This window comes from Haliotis rufescens, unplaced genomic scaffold, assembly GCF_023055435.1.
Source record: "Haliotis rufescens isolate VD_foot unplaced genomic scaffold, xgHalRufe1.0.p SCAF_14, whole genome shotgun sequence".
NCBI lineage: Eukaryota > Metazoa > Mollusca > Gastropoda > Lepetellida > Haliotidae > Haliotis > Haliotis rufescens.
The window spans coordinates 17,250,506-17,269,198 of NW_025963824.1; the positions used below are offsets into that span (position 1 = coordinate 17,250,506).

The following is an 18,693-nucleotide window of genomic DNA, read 5'->3' on the forward strand; positions in this document are numbered from 1 at the left end:
TGACTGCATTCGTCTGTTGCCAACGTTGTCATAAACACCAAATGGTGTTTCTGTGGACGTTAAATTGTTTGCAACAACACGTTGACTCGATCCTGGTTCAAGCATACCAATGGCTCGCAGACGCTCATTTTCGGACATGCGTGGCATTTCCTAATGTTGAATAATTGCGTAATTGTGTTGTTTTTCTGAGTGGTTGTTGTTAGCATGATGCTAAACAATGCATATGGAATCCCGTTAACGCACATATTTTTATACCCATTCTTGGGTAGTGAAATGCATGGGTCTTGCATCAAAGTCAACTTTTGCATGGAATGCATGCTTTTCTATAGCATTTGCGTTTTTGTGACTTGATTCCATAAATCTACTACAATATTGAAAACCAAACTTTACTTGTTTGAAAAATATTCTAAAATATTGGTGTCACAGGAACTTTTGTTGTTGAGTATATGTAGTAAAACGAAGCAAATATCCGCAAACTAAAGTGACATAAGAACAGGTAAGCTTTGCCTTGCAAGTGTTAAAACTACATCCGTCATGCCACGCTTTATAATTCATGATACAACAGATGCAGAAGGCTACCGGCGAGTGGGCGTGAGATGTGACCTACTTATAGGCTATAAACATATCATCATAACATCGTGGGACACTCTTGTCATTTAGTAATCGTGATCGTAATAGAAATTTGGGTATTCAGAAAGTTTGTAAATGTGAATTAAAGTACCATAGTAATTGTTGTTTGTAATTGTTGTTTTAAACCAAAATAAAACTCTTGTTAATGATTTAGTGTTCTTTGCCTTCCTATTGCAATGATACTGTTTCTGCTGACCAGGAGGTCAGCTGAATCACTCAACTGGATGAACATCCAAGTAGTTATTCTATAGCTGCAACTCCTTTATGCTTCCACCTTCAATTAAACTATTTGCCCTCATCATTCAGCCCGCATTCCCAATAAAATCGAAAACCTGTGTGCAACCTAACAATTATTTAAATAAAAGCATAAGCAGTCAATAATTGTGTTGTTGCTCACAAAAAATCACAGACGTATGTCAATATGCTTTATTCACATATGTCAGTGAAGGATCAAATCTGTGGCCTACTTAGAGCAAACAGCGCATGTTAACTCCCAGTTGTTCTTGTACGGCGGACATGGCAGGGAACCACACCTGCTTTCAACAAGATACAAGAGTTGCCCTTGCTTGTTTTCATGACCACTGCGATCCTTCTCTGCATTGCCATCAACACACAGATACTCACTAGCAGCATAATTGAAATGGCCACCCATCAGGTACCCTGTGTACTCGACACGCCATCCAGGGAAGCAGGACATCTTGGCAGGCACCATGATGACGCTTGTCTTGGTTCTACTTCTACACACGGCACAGGGAACGTCATGGTTATGGAGGTTTTTGAAACTGGTGGAATGTTCATTGGTTTCATATTCTGTACCATAGATGGAACCATCAGACTGAAATCCAGGGGTGTAGTTTCCATACTCGGGGTTCTCAGGTAGACAAAGGATATTAGCAGGCCCAGCCTTATAACTGTAGTAGGTTCCTCCAGCTATTCCTGTGATAATGATACAGTTGGCTTAGTCAAAACAATCATCACACATGTTGTGGTTACTTAGATACAGGATTTGGCTTAAACCAATCGGTGCCAAAAGGACATAAGTCACGCCTCTTGAACTCTCACTTTGAACTCTCACTTTGAACTCTCACTTTGAAGTTGAATACAATTCATTGCGCACTCACATACACTTCTCTGTTCCTGGGATCTCATCCGCTGTCATTTCAGGCAAAGCAAAATTAGTTTCATCGTAAACATCGCAACTTTTGACCTTTTACCAAAACACCATTATAGCTGTTACTTCGTGTTTTTTAAAAATCTAAATAACGGAAATATGCTCTGAGGATATTATTAAAAAAAAGCACAGTTTTATTTATTTAATTTTTTAAGAATAATTTCACAATTAAGAATTGCACAATAAGACTTATTAATTTACAAGAATATAATTAAATAAATAAAACTGTAACGGTTTAGGGGGTGGGTATTGGGGTACAGCTCTGGTAGCGAATTGTGGATCACTCCCAATACCACCAACCACACAGTTTTAATTATTCAATTTTTTAAGAATAATTTCACAATTAAAAATTGCACAATAAGATTTATTAATTTACAAGAATATAATTATTCTTTTCAGTATTTCATTCAGTTAGGAAGATGTACAATAAATATAAAATACTTGAATGTCAACTCACATATCTCGGCTCGAACCGGCTTTCACTCTCGTATCAGAAAAAGTACAACCGATCAAACTGTCAACAAAGTGACGTCATACCGGAAGTAGTCTCTCGCACGAGGATACGGTCGGTGGAACGTGGGGAAATTGCACTCCACCAGTGACAGAAGTTATTTTACTTCGAGTCACGGCTGTGTAGTAATATACAATGCATTTAGATGGACTAGATGCACTTTTGCAGCCATACAAGGCTGATTTAAGCCATTATGCTACAAGAAGTAGTTTCGTGGAACAGACTCACGAATATAGGTGACGTCACACGAACTATTACGTTGCCAAATCGAAACAGGTGATTTAGAACGTGTTCCCATTTTGTTTTTGCACATTTAACAAACAGTCAGTAAGATCAGTGGTGATATACGTTAATTCATGTAGCAATAACGTATATCTTTACGGTATGCTGTATCACATACAACATATACAATATGATTCATCTCACTGTCTACTGACCGAAATGTACAAAAGGCTTGTACATTACAATGTCATTCTTTAATTCTGTGCTTCAAAACTGCTTTCCCTCTCTCACAAACATTACCGAAACATTGCGAGTTTTCCTGGAATGCGCGCATTAATATATAATACGTCATAGGGTAAGTGATGGGTCAGTCGGACAGTGACAGTAGCCAATATAGTTCCAACTGAAATGTGTTTCTTATACAGTTGCGAAGTAACATATACACAAAACAACAATTGTTTTTATTTGCCTTTCGCGGCAATCCATCGGTCTGTCCGTTAGAGTAACTGCCCTTTGTCAAAGGGAAGCTACTCTAACCCTAGTCTATGAGACGTCACGGCCACGGTCAGACGTTGTTGACCGCCGGTCTGTCATAACGTTAAGAAGTGTAGTCAGATGTACACACAGCGACAAAACGAAACAAGGTAACAATTCAAACATATTTGGTTCCAAATCCAACTATTTTAATTTGTGGAGAAGGTTTCAAGCCGCAGAGGTCTACAAGCACAGATATGGCTACTGATCCCGCTTGGCTAGGCCTAGTGCCCTCGCAAAATTGTTTCGAAATTTATATCTCCAAAGTTGCCAAAACTTATAAAATGCCTTAGCTATGTCACAGTTAGACATTGATTTTCAGTATATTAGACTGTTCTTTTGATAATGATAGCAATTATCCCTGTAGTTTATCCAGATTCCCGATGGTTAATTCTGACTCGATCGCCAAATGACGAGGGCGACGCCGTGTTTGTTTATAAACAGTGAAAGTAGTCCCTACTTGACCTTTGATATTTGCATCTCTATCCGCATATGACCCCAACGGATATCGTTTTTATCCGTTGGCTTTATCCTGCCCAGAAACCTACTCATTATATGATAAATGTAAATACATGTACATTGTACATTACAAACACGGTTTATTATGGTTAGGCACTTGTGGTTAGGCAGATATACAGAACATTAACATCTTATTAAGGTATATATACCTTACATTTAAAACGCACCGTTATCATAAACATTTTGCAAATATCCATCCATCCATCCATCAGTTCATCTTTTCATTCGTTCGTTCGTTCGTTTCGTTCGTTCGTTCGTAAATCCATCTATCGATCAATCCATTAGCCAAACTATGTATGCATAGCTCAATATAGAGTGTGATTAGGCAATCTATGTACGCACTGGTTACTACACAATGTGATGAGAAAATATGTATCTGCATATGTGTGCACTATATAACATGACTAGACTAGTAGCATGTGTATTATATGTGTATGCATAGCAAGGGTGAGGAAATATCAAATTTGTGAACTTGTCCCTGGACAACTAGACAATAAGAAGAACTTGCCCTGAGATAAAGTTTACTTGTCCTGCTTATTTATGTTAATAGTGTTTTAGCACAAAATACAAGATGTTAAATGTATGTCAATTGCAAGGGCAAAATCAAATGAAAACAATAAGTTTTGATAAGCAAGTACGAACTGCCATGACTTCTTACAACAGGTTGTACAATATGGCAACATTGTTGTCTGATCAACCAGTCAGAAAGTGGAGGTAAACATTACACTGACATAATTTGGATTGGTAATACTTTCTGCTGCATCTGAAGGGTGGCGTAATGCGTGGTTCACTACACAATTTGACCAGATCATATATGCCTATGCGTAGCTTACTACACAATGGGACCAAGTAATATATGTATGCATAACTCAAGAGTGCATTAATCACCACAAAATGTAGCAAGACAATCTGCGCATGCATAGCTCACTTCACAATGTGACTAGATAATATCTGCATGCATAGCTCACTTCACAATGTAACTAGATCATATCTGCATGAATAGCTCACTTCACAATGTGACTAGATAATATCTGCATGCAGAGATCATTTCAAAATGTGACTAGATAATATCTGCATGCATAGCTCATTTCACAATGGGATTAGATAATAAGTGCATGCATAGCTCACTTCACAATGTGACTAGATCATATCTTCATGCATAGCTCACTTCACAATGTAACTAGATAATATCTGCATGCATAGTTCACTCCGTAATCTCACCAGGCACTATATGTATTGATTAGATACAACTGAAAACCTAGCTCCGTTCACAATTTGACTCAAATAAGAAAGAAATGTTTTGAATAGATGGCTGACAGTGTAAAGTCACCTGCGTGTAGCTCTCCAGCACTTTGACCATCTAACAAGGTAAATACATCCCGAACTCTGATATTTTGGAACGTGTGATATCATAACTATCTCCTCGAGCGTTCTACACTAGCGATGGTGTCAATTGACATATACAGAGCTCGCATTGGACTGTTTAAACATCGTGCAGGGACACGGCAGATTCAGCTAGACTATGGCGACCATGGGGTCTACACACCGTTCACCCGAGGGACAGATGTACACTACAGAATGATTGTGTGCTTCATGATATTTACTCTCCATTTGTCATCATCAATGTTATTGATTGATACACTGAATTCTACTAACTTCTATAGATTTATCCCCAAAGAACACCAATTGTGTTTAAATGATGTCAATTGCATCTGCACGAGGAACACGGACAGCTTCACGCTTATTGACAGGCCGTGTTTACAAACAAATGGACCGGTGTTCAGCCAAATTATACCCCGTCTACTCATCCTATCAGGCGACATTGAGTTGAACCCAGGCCTTGCCGACTATGCAAGATCTAAAAGACACCATTTTAAGCGTAAAACAAGACCTGTCGGTTGAAATTAGATCTTTGAGGGATGAAATTAAATCTGTTAACAACAAATGTAACCAGCTTGACACAAAGTTCTCTGAGCTGAAATCATCCGTCGATGAAATGAAACAGAACCACGATGTTATGTACGCTGATGTGGATGCGGTAGCCGACAAACTAGATAGCATTGAGGACAAAATCAACTCGTTGGACACCGAAGTAGATAAATTTGAGTCTCTCAGTCGCAGAGACAATGTGATTATTTACGGCATACCAGAAGGTGAGGACTCAAACGTTGAGTGTAAACAGAAGGTCCTACACATTCTTACGCAGAGTGTTACACATAAAACTTGGACGTCCGGCGATCTTGTGAGAGCACATCGTCTCGGTAAGACACAGCAAACCACCAACAAACCACGCCCCGTGATTGCCAAACTACGTGAGAGTGACGACAAATTTGAGATACTGAGGGCGAGAGCCACCATGAAGGACGGTGGGTATGGAGTGTCAAGCGATTTGACCAGACGCCAACGACAACAGCTGAAAGATCTCAAAGACACAGGGATGCGCGGTTACTTCAAGAATGGCCGGCTGATTACGGAACCTATATTTAAAAGGACTGCGATAGACCCAACTGATTCTCGTCGAAAGACAAGATCAGGCGCCAGGAACAAAACTACTTGAGGACTCGGCCCGGCCCCGGTCAATTGTTCACAGGAGCCAAATGGACGACGCACCGGTATCAACCCCACTCATGAAATTGATAACACTCTGTGCCGATTGCTCTGCTGGAATGTGAATGGTTTGTCCAGTAAACTCTCAAATAATGACTTTATTTCATATCTACAAAGCTTTGACTTTCTTTGTCTATCGGAAACCTTTTTGGATAACGTAGACTATGACTGGTTGCCTGGATATAAAATCTTTTACTCTCCGTCGGTGAAATTGTCAGGTCATGGCAGGAATAGTGGTGGAGTTTGCTTTGCTGTTAGATATGAATTTCAACAGTTTTGTGAGTTACGTCGAAATGATATCGACAATCTTTTGACCATAGAAATTAAGAAAACTCCGTTCGGTTTACCAAAAGATATTCTGATCTTCTGTTTATATATTCCCCCTGAAAACTCAACGTATTACGTGAAAAATCCAAATGCTTGCTTATTTGATAAAATTGATAACTTTCTTCTCGACCTATCAGAGTACCTATCTGATTTCTTTATATTACTGTGTGGGGATTTCAATTCTCGAACAGGTACTGAGAATAACCCTCCAGAACCTGAATTAAATCACGGTGATCCAGATATTTTTCCTGAAGACGATCCTTGTGACATTAGTAAACGATCGTCACTTGATGATGTGGTTAACAAATTTGGTCGCTTTCTTCTTAATTTATGTTATGTATATAACCTGTATATCATGAATGGCAGAGTGAATGGCGACAGAAGTGGTGAACTAACATGTGTAAGTAGAAATGGCAGTAGCATTGTTGACTATTTTATAGCGTCAGCTGAAATCTTCAGATTTGTTGATTGCCTAACTGTTGGAGAGAGCACAGACTCCGACCACTCTCCTTTAGAACTACAGTGTGCATTTTATAATCCTGTATCGGAACCATTATCAGAGGATATATTTTCTGACAGTTTTAGATGGAATGAATCTAAAAAACCTGACTTCTTACGATGTCTAAGCCATACTTTTGATGAGGTGTCTGACACCCTGTTTCATACTTTGAGGAGAAATATGCATGATGCGGTCGATCTCTTTATAAACATTCTTTTGGAGTCCGGCAAATGTATGAAACTACGCTCGTGTTCAAATTTAGTTCCTAAAAAGCTGTTCAGTTTAAACGGTAAATGTAAAGAACACAAGAGATCAGCCAGAAGAGCCCTTCGCGAGTTTCGTCGAAATAGATCGGAACGAAATAGAAGAAATTATTGTAAACAAAGAAACAAATATAAAACAGAATGCAGACAACACCTTAACTCTTTAAGACATCTGAAATTGAATAAATTAAGCAACTCATTAAAGAACTCAAAGCATTTTTGGAAAGAGATAAAATCTCTATGTAATCCAGTCATTGCACGTATTAATATTACAGGTCCTGAATGGCTTCACCATTTCAAACAGGTTTTTGGAAATAACCATATTTTCGAGGATAACATCCATGAAGTTGTTAATGATGTGAATTTATCTGATGTTGAGCGAGATATTTTAGAATCGGAAATTGAAGTCGCTGAAATACACAATGCCATTAATACACTTAAACCAGGTAAATCTCCAGGCCCCGATGATGTCCTAGCTGAAATGTTAAAAAGTTCAAAACATATCATTACTCCCTTTTTGCACAAATGTTTTAACGAAATATTCAGAAAGGGTATATTCCCAAATGCATGGTCTAGATCTGTCATTGTGCCTGTATTTAAAAAGGGAGACGTGACCGACCCCGATAACTATAGAGCAATTTCTCTAACAAGCATCTTAGGTAAACTGTTTGCTATAATTCTAAACAATCGTCTTACTACCTGGGCTAATGTTTTTGACAAAATCCCACCAACTCAAGCTGGCTTTAGAAAATCATATTCACTTGCTGATAATATTTTCTCACTTTATGCTATTGTTCAGAGATATCTCGGATGCCGAAAACGAAAACTCTATATTGCGTTTGTAGATTTTAAAAAAGCTTTCGACACTGTTGACCGATGTAAACTTTGGGATTGTCTTAGGGCAGCTGGTGTTGGTGGGAAAATGTTTACTATTTTAAAATCAATGTATGAAAATGTAAAATCTTGTGTACGACATAATAGTGGAGTCACCGATTATTTTGAATGCCCCATGGGAGTTAAACAAGGTTGTATCTTGAGTCCTCTCCTATTTTCATTCTTCATTAATGAGCTTTCCTTCGATTTTCAACAAAACGGTAAACACGGAGTGCAATTATACCCTGACCTTTATGAATTACTTATATTACTTTTTGCCGATGACGTGATTCTAGTCTCTGACTCTATTATCGGACTCCAGAAACAAATTGATATACTATACAGTTACACTGTTACATGGAAGCTATCTGTTAACTTGGAAAAAACTAATATTATCGTATTTAGGAGAGGCGGTCCTCTTGCATCGAGAGATAAATGGTTCTTCAATAACCACCCTATAAATGTTACAAACATGTATAAATACCTCGGTGTTGTTTTACCGTTTAACCTGAATCTTAAACATCTAGTTAACGATCTCGCCCTACGAGCAAAAAAGGCCCTAATAAATCTTTTTGTTGTCCTAGATAAATTGCGTGTTATCTCACCTACTATTTTCTTCAAAATGTTTGATGCTCAAATTCAACCAATCTTATTATATGGATCAGAGGTCTGGGGTTTTGAAACCTATTACAATATTGAAAAGGTACACTTAACTGCATGTAAAAGATTTCTAAATGTTTCTAAATCAGCTCCAAATCATATGGTCTATGGCGAATGTGGTAGATACCCGTTATATATTTGTTCATATTTACGTTTACTCAGATACTGGCTCAAAATAACAGAGATGTCGCGAGAACGAATCCCAAGAAAATGCTACGAAATGCTTGTCTATCGTGATAGTGTTGGTTACGTAACCTGGGCATCAAACATTAAGCATTTACTCTTCTCTCACGGATTTGGATATGTTTGGCTAAATCAAAGCGTTGGAGACAAAATGTATTTTCTTAGCTCTTTTAAGCAGGTAGCAATTGATATGTTTACTCAAAACTTGAGGTCGTCACTAGATAACAGTACACGCAACGACGTCTTTAATACCTTTAAATATTGTCTAACACCAGAGGTTTACCTGCATACTATAACAGAGAGAAAAATTAGAGACACATTTATCAAACTTAGGCTAGGGTTAAATGATTTGATGTGCGACAGGGGTCGCTTCTTCTCTATTCCTAAGGATATGCGTTTTTGTCCATTCTGCGAAAACCATATTGAAAACGAATTACACTTTTTGTTTATATGTCCAATTTACTACAACCTAAGATTGAAATATATGCCTGATATCACTAAGAACCACTATTCCATGAACAAAATACTATCTTTTAATGGTATCCCTAGTAAAAAATTATCTAAGATATTACAATACATCTATCAAAGTCTACGAGTGCGTAGTAAATTACTTAGTGAATCCGATATGTCCAGAAAAAAATAGTTGTTTTGAAACTTTCGCATCTAGATCAGGAGTATCTACATTTCATTTTTGTCTGTTTGTTTCTACTAGAAATGCATATACATTTAAATTGTCAAATTTTCATGACATGATGAGTATATTACTGATAGATTATTTTGTATTGAACGTCGTGCTATGCTATTCCATTCCTTTTGTATTTTATACTACTACTGCCACTGTGGTTATTTCCACTGTTATTACAATACCTCTAATACATGTCAAGCATCATATTAGTTATCCAATAGTTATATAATAAGCTGTACAGCTGTAAACGATATTGTTTATCTGTATGTGTATATGGGCCAATGGCCTTTCATACAATTAAGATTGATTGAATAGAGGATATCAGGTTTATCTCACCTTTATACACAAGTTCCGTTTTAGACGGACAGTCTGTTTTTCCCCACCGCGTGTAGATACCACCACCAGTACCCTTACCTGTAACACAAACATATTGGTATTTCAATATATATGCATACATGTCTGTATAATTGGTGTGTGAATTGTAGATAATTGTTGTGGACATTTACTTGGTTTGTGAAAAATCTACAAATGTACTGACAAACTGTGTGTCATAAACCTTGATTCACTCCACGTGGGCGGACCCTGCTACACGGGACACAATTTCAATAATATATTTACAAAACTAATACTAAAGAGACACTCATATTCTGTGATATACCCTATTTTATGTGTAATGTTTTAACGGATATTGATATGAAATACATGAATATTTCGTTGATTAGCTGTCATGATTACTTGTACAAAGAACATTATTTTCATAAACACTGATGCACTTTCACATTTCCTCTTTCATTGTTAGCACTTGCAAACACAACCCAGAGATAAAAAATTCCTCGATATTAGCCTTTCCCCTGGTTTTCATGATAAAGTAATGGACCCCTTTGCCTTTGTCAGAATAACGACGTGAACAAACTCATGGTAAAAGTCTGACTGAGGGCGTCACCTGCCCGGTAGGCTGTACAAGAGTGTGTCATCAGCTTGAATGTGTTCAACTTCTACGTTTCCGTCATTTGGCAGTCATCATCCCTTTATGTGCAGCCTCAGCCTTTTAAGTTTAAAAAATAATGGACATTCATCAGCAAATATAGAAACAAGGACGTCAACGGAGGAAACAGTCTGTCTTACCAGAATTCGACGTGTTCTGTTCCGTCTTAAGCATCTGCCGCAATTCATCAAGAAACGTCTGAGTGGCAATGCATGGTGTTGAGGTTGGCAGAACCCGCGAAGTGTTCTTGCGAATTGTCACGCCTACAAAGAGCAATGTGATCATCAATTCTTTCGCCATCATCTTGACTGTAGGCAATCTATAGCTTCATGATAAGTCAGTATTTATATGTATATAACTATGTCCAGTTCACGCTAGCTCATAGGAATAAACAATGTCACCTGCAATAAGGTAAATACATCTTAATGTATACGGACACCTAGTCCGGAGTTTCAGAGATCAGTACAAATACAAATAATGATAACTTTAGTTTCCAGCTGCACAGTTGTTGCCAGTGTGTGTCTAGCACTAAACATCAGCAGCAGATGTTGGATTCCGAATGATCATGAGATGCAACATATATAGAATTCTAAACGAGCTCCCATGTAATACACGTACATGTTATGAAACGAGTGAGATACCACAACTATTCACGAGTTTCATAAAATTAGTTTTACACGGGAGCGAGTTGAGTATTTTATTTATTACTTGCCATTCATATCATTTTCAGAATTATACTGTTGAGTGTGAATAGGCTGACACCCTGACGATCCATGGCATAATCTAATTGAGTTTGACTGAATAATACTTCAAACACGTCAAAAGTTGAAACGTATGAATTTAATACCATGCAACGGTCCACCTTTGGAATTCAGGCGTCCGTTCCACAAAACTATCGTAGTGCTAAGGTTATCGGAACTCACATACTTTAAAATAGATTAACGACTGTCGCTACAGTACGATCGCCTTGTGGAACGGCGCCTTGCACCTCAAAGTTTACAATTACGTCACACTACCCGATGACGTAATTTGTGGAATTTTGTTGCAAGTTCCATCGACGAAACAATGCCATGTGACGTCAGCCTAGAACAAGGTTGTTTGGGTCATCGAGTGTGCATAAGCTCATCTCAGTGATCTATCATTTCTACACGCAGTGTCGTTGAATAAGCAAAGGGATGTTGAGAGCTTTCAATATTTGTTCGTGAAACTTGTTCCGAGAGTACATAAGCACGCGTTTTGGAATTACACAATGCGTAATACAGCTGCATGTTTATTAAACGGGTGATCTCTTCACGGGCAGGTAATAAGGTCTGTTATTACACCCGCTGTGTACATACTGGTGGTGAGAAACTAAAGTCTGTGCCTCTACATGTATGTATGGTTATTAACTGACAAGTTGTAATGTTTCCGGCTGTGCCCCGAGTGTTGAAGTAGTTTACACCTCTAGGATGTGTCATATCCAATGTTTTTCAGCAGGTTGTGTTTCTTTGTAACGGCCCTGTATGTCAATGAAATGAGTGAGTGAGTTGGGTTTAACGCCACTTTTAACAGTATTCCAGTTATATCACGGCGTGTCAACTTTATGTGGGAGGAAAGCCCGAAGTGATGCAGGTCTCAGACGTTTACCACTTCGGTGAAACCCACGAGCACGGGTATGGTGCTGACAAACATTAAATTATAATCGGGCCGAACCGGGATTCCCACCCACAATCATAGGTTTCTGGCCTTCCCAAGGGACGCAACTCTGCACATCGAATAGCGGCGCCTCAGACGACTGTGCCACCCGTGCCCCCTAAATGAAGTGTGTGTGTGTGTGTGTGTGTGTGTGTGTGTGTGTGTGTGTGTGTCTATGTGTGTGTCTGTGTCTGTTTGTACTTGTCCGGACTGATGCCTATTTTATAATGTTAACCCACTGAGATGCCATGCCGCAGTTTAACAGAATACCCCTCCCAGAAACAGTTTATTGACTTCGAGCCGACCAGCCCTTGTTTTAGCCCTTTTTGCCGAGCGCAAGGCAGGGTAACACCAAGTACCATCTTCTAACGTCGTTTTCCTTGCTCAGTGAAACTCGTTCTGGTCAGTTGAAACTAAATCAGGTTTGGCTCATTCTGGATTGGCGATATTTTTTCCTTTTTATCATAGATTAAACACACAAGTTATATATATTGGGTTCTGACCATCTGATTCTGAAGTTTAATATTAACGAATTTCTATTTCTGGAAACATGCAAATCTACACCAGCAAATCTATTCATAATCAAGTTTCAGATAACAGAGAAATTGTCACAAATTGAAAACTGATCTAGATTAGTCAAATTCTATGAAACCTGTAAAAGTGAAACTGATGAAGAAACTCTAGATATATATAAAGAAATGCAAACGCCAACACTGACAATTTATGTCGAGTAAAATTCGGGAAAAATGCAGTTGAAATGGAATAAATATCCAGAGCCATAAGGTCAGTGAAACATAATCAAACTCTGGGGTTAGGCGGATTTTCAATAGAGTTCCTTGTGGCGTTTGTAAGGTAATTGGATTTTTTTATATATTAAACAATCATTTAACAACAATCAACTGACCCTGACTATGAAAATGGGTATTATTACCTGTATACCTACATCGGGAAAAGACACAAGACTACAAAAACACTGGCGCCCCATAACGTTAGGAAATAAAAACTAACCATGTATATCAATAAGCATATGCTCTGGATGCAGTTATTCATGAGAACCAAACTGGATTCATTCCAGGTAGATTTATTTGTATAAACATGAAGCTCTTGTTCGAAAATAAGACACAACATACGAAAGGGTTGTTAATGTTGATTGATTCTGAGAAAGCTTCCGATGCTATATCTGAACAATACATAAACTAAGTTCTTAGAGAAAATGGATATAAATTCTTTGTTTCCCGTCAGCACGTGAAGAAGTTTTGGCTTGATCTGAGCTTGTTTATTGAACGACAATTTGATATCAATGTTATTTCCACTGACTTTGCTAACTTACTGGGAACTACAGTGACTATAATTTCTTGAATAATATTATCTTATCAGCAGAGAGAGATATCTATGTCTCTTGTATGAACAACGATACACGTGTCTTCTAAGAAATGCCTATCAGACAAGACAATCTAATGTATCCGTTGATACATTTTGCAGAAAAATTTAAGGTGGGTCTGCACGCAAAAAATAGGTATGGTGAATGACGAAAGTGTCAACACATTCCTGTTGTGATAAAGATTACACATGACACAAATTCAATGTGCCAGGTCCTATTAACCAAATACATGAGTGAGTGGGTATGGTTTTACGCCGATTTGAGCAATATTCCAGCAATAACACGACATGGGGACACAGGAAATGGGTTTCACACATTGTAACCATGTGGAGAATCGATGAGAACACTTTAACCATCAGGCTACCCTCCCGGATCGTTCCCATAATGAAAATGGGACATGTTAACATTATGTTTGGAAATCAGAAATACGCCTGATTCTGTTGTTCATTTTGAATTTAAATATTTGTATAGCTTTAACCACTAGGCTACCCATCGCACCTCAACAAATGAATACTCACTATATTACCAAGGTCTTTGAGTCAGTGTGTACTCATGTTTCCCTCTAAACCCCATGGGGAGTACACAGACCAGGCTGTCGCATGATCAGCAGTTAGAAGGTGCACCATCACATTACCCTCTCATCCAACAGAGTACCCATTCCCTGTTTGGTGACCAAGGGCATATTTCGGACATGGTCTCCTACCTTAGACGACACCACGTGTTATCTGTTTTTAAGTGTAAGACAGGACCGGATCCCTATTTATAGTTGCACATATATGAGTTACGTGCAGCACTACGACCTCACCTGTGACAGACAATAGAGTTGCACAAAGATAATATAATTACAATACGATCTCTCTTTTGAGGCAGTAGTTACTGTCAAATCTCTCTGGTAAACAAGCGCAGACAGTGGCACAATAAGCAGGTTTTCGTTTACACCGCAATATACTATATATCTATTGTATACATTACTTGTATCAATGTTTTATGACCTGCACATAAACTGGCATCATGGAAACGTGTACGGATGCGGATCTAAACAGATATTACAGAGAAGGAAGGTTTTAAATTACAATATTGAAATCGGCTATCCTTTCGAGACCAACCACATAGCTCTAGCGTAGTTTCTCGCTCTGCAGCACAGTCAGGTCAGGTGTTGTCAGATACCCCTAAATGATGTATCACGTACAGTGTAATGTTTCTGGTATGCCCCAATTATTTGTCAACGGTTTTATGGCTACATAAGCCAAAGATACGCAGTGTAATCCACATTATAGAATTCATTGGTTAAATCTGTGATAATGATTTGTTATCATTTGTTGGTAGACATGCATTTCTATCTCTTCGAGAGCTAAACATATCTCGTTTGCATGGTCTAAATAATTTCTATCGTTCAAGTTAACAATTCAACAAAGACACCCGTGTAACCCAACTGATTCCTAGTGCCATACAGATAACTCGATCTAATGCAACGGCCATTCTTGACGTACTGAAGGCAACATTCTTGACGATGCTTAGAATGCTTTCCAATATTAATGACGTCACACGTATGTATGTTTTACATGTTTTCTGAAATATTTTATACATTGGCTTCAATTGACTTAGTTCTTCAAAATAACATTTAGAAAACAATCATGTTTTATGTGAACTGTCAGTTTTAGTAAATAAGACAATCTAAATAACTGACTTATCTTTCCTTGATTATAGTTTGTTTGTTTTTAATATTGGTTAGCAGTCCATATAACCACTTGAGAATCATGCAGTAACCAAAAGCACTGAAAGTCTGCATGATTCCCAGTAACGTGGTCTAGCATCAGTTGCTCGTTTTAATTTAAATTAACTAATCTATTGAAAATACATTTGTTTTAATTTTGATCTGGTTTGTTTTAAACCCCAATACTGTGATATATACCTTGCTGTTTTACTGTCCATTGTCGACAGGTGTTATATAATAACTAACTTGTTCTCATCGCGTTGTGGCTGCAATATTGCCGATGCGATATACAACTGTGTTCACTTACTCTTAGTAATCTTATAAAATTAGTCTAACATTTGAAATGATCAGATGGTAGGGTGCCCTCATTAAGACACGTGGTTAAGGCCTATCACTGATGACTGATACGTGGCAATAGATATCTTCGGCATATATTGATATATTTGCGATCTCGAATGCACACAGGGGCAACACAGCATCCATCAGGGGACCCTCTTGGAATTGTGTTACACATGACATATTGTGTGAATTGCGTCTGGGGTTCTCACGCAGTATTTCAGTCATATTGTGCCGTGCCAGCTGTACAATGCATATGCAGGGTGCCCTGAGTGATGGAGGACACATCTGGCACTCGATCCATGAACGGCCAAGGGGTCACTCGACCATACATATACCCTCTATGTTGCTAAGCACGACCAAAAGTAGGAACTAACGAATGACAGATCAGTGTCAAAGAACTCACCTTTGGACAGAGCCTTAGATGGCATAGAAGAACATGTTGTTGATAGGTTAAAGTACTGCTACAAACATTTGAGGAATACAAAGCATATGTACGTAGTAATGACAGTAGATATAAATATATAAATAATTTCCAAACAATTTCAACTTACCTGAAGACTGAGAAGCAAGCAGGATAGCGGCTGCCAACGTTGATATTCCTATCCCCACCATTGTTGGTAATGACAACTCAACTAAGTCTCATGTCACATTTATTTGTTTTCCTCCAGGATCTAACACTATCGTCTTGGTTCTTACCGCCGCCATAGAGCTGGAATATTGCTGAATGCGGCGTTAAACAACAAACCAACCAACCAATCATGGTGCTGCCATCATGATTGTTTCACACACAAATAAATCATCAGTTGTAATCATATCCTTCAACATACATGCAACAGCAGTTCACACATACGAGTTTACACGTCCGGCTATCTGGCATACAAGTTGATGTGAAGTATCCCAACCGTGCTCTCGTGTGGCGTCGTGGTAATCTGTGTCGTGTTTCATCGATCAATGCCGCCTGTTGCAGATTTTTAGGTAGATATGATAGAGTCATGTTCGTTTCATTTTACACATGACTTCTTGATTTCTCTGGTTCATGATGCAGATGTTGACTATCGCCATACGATATCTACGTATCACACTCCATGTTGATGATTTAAACTGATAAGTAAGTGATTTTGCTGCACGTGTGATATCTGCTGAAACGAAACACGGGGACTATTATAGGAGTTGTGAGTCACCTGGTACTTCGTTGTAGGGTGGTAACGTTACAGCTGAATGATATATACGTTTCACAGAGAGGAGTTCAGCATTGTTTATACTGAGTAAACTGTACCTGTATTACCTTCACTTTGTCCATTTGATTTGGCTTTGTTCCATTTCGTGTAGCAGCGATAAGGAATGATTACCATTATGGCAGTGATATTATCAATCAACAGTGTAACTATACCTTGTACACACATGTTGAAAGTGTTATAAATATCCACATGAATGTGCACATTAAGAACATTGTCAGCGGATTGGGACAGAATCCGTTAACATGAACCACACATTGCATGTTAGTTAAGACGGGAAAACGTGATGTTTTCATTATAATTACAAAGTATGTTTGTTTGTTTGTTGTTTAACGCCGCACTCTTCAATATTCCGGCTACATGATGGTGGTCTGTAAATAATCGAGTCTGAACCAGACGATCCAGTTATTGACTCCATGAGATTCGTTCTATGCAATTGGGATCGATGTCAGTGAGCCTGACAACCTGATCCTGTTAGTCGCCTCTTACGACAACCATAGTCACCTTTTATTGCAAACATGGGTTGCTAAAGACATGTTCTACCCCGGATCGTCACGGGTCACATAGTATGTAGTATTATAACAATAGTCATCATAACTTCAATGCCTAGTTAACTTTAGTATTATGCAAAACGTTCATACAGTCAAAGTGGCGAAATCCATGGATCCAGGATATTAACTCCGTACGTCAGACGTGTGTCGTAGAGGTTGTCCTCGTTTTATTTGTTTGATCTGTCACACCATAACTTCTTTTTTTCATTCACAACAAAAATCACGAGAAGTCATTCATTTTCACAAAACTTTACGAGACAGAACCGAAGAAACCTCACAAAAACGAGACATTTACAACACTTTATTAAACCAAACCCGATAGTCACACGTATCAAATTCGCTTTGAAGTTTATGTTTCTTATGGATAGGGTTACTACATGAATTACATCGAGGTTTTATCAATTTGCAATGTAAGAATACCGACAGATCAGGGTCATGCACCGGACCAATTTCACGACTTTCAAGTTGATTTAACATAAGCAGTTTAAATCATCTGGACAGATATTAGTATCTAGACTTACGTTCCGGCTATGCCATCATCCTCTCCGAAGATTATTTTGTGACACTGTTTCCGAAGGTCTTTATTTATTGATGAACGTCATGACTGCACGAACAGATCACTCAAAGTGAACAGTTCCGATACAAATCATTCGAAAACTCCGTGGAAGTGTGCCTGACTTTTGAGTTTGTGGCCCAAAACATCCGAAATGTGGTCACAAACATTTCCTATGGATCTCTAGCATAAAAATTCTGTGAATAGATCACGGTTTTCTGTTTTAATTGCTTGGTGGAGTTGCCCTTCGTTTGAAGCTGTCAAGCAGGCTCGCGTTTGTTGATTGTCACTTCTGCAGTATAGGGTCGTACAGTTTTGACACTGACACCATTGGCGAACACTCTGGTTTCCTTCTTCCAAGAAGGTATGTACAGGGTATAATTTCAGCTGTTAGATCAAGGAAACCGAACAATTGAATGCACAGTCGGGATCCGAGCGGTGCGAGTGATCGACTTTTGGTCCGAGATTCAAAGCACAACGCTGTTTGACTTTTCAAGTTTACTTACAGTTGTCGTGCGTGCTAACAACAACGCAGCATGAATGACCACAAGCTGCATACGTTGTTAAGTAAAGGTTA

General features: G+C 38.5%; 1 protein-coding gene across 1 annotated transcript; it reads right to left on the reverse strand.

Moving 5' to 3' along the window:
- Positions 1-1,041: 1,041 nt before the first annotated feature.
- On the reverse strand, positions 1,042-16,466 carry LOC125379135 (short-chain collagen C4-like). Its single transcript, XM_048395074.1, has 4 exons — positions 16,329-16,466; positions 10,810-10,932; positions 10,021-10,098; positions 1,042-1,566 (listed from the first exon to the last, which is right to left on the reverse strand). The coding sequence occupies exons 1-4, from the start codon at positions 16,387-16,389 to the stop codon at positions 1,094-1,096; spliced, it is 735 nt and encodes a 244-aa protein (XP_048251031.1). The 5' UTR covers positions 16,390-16,466; the 3' UTR covers positions 1,042-1,093.
- Between the last annotated feature and the right edge of the window lie 2,227 nt (positions 16,467-18,693).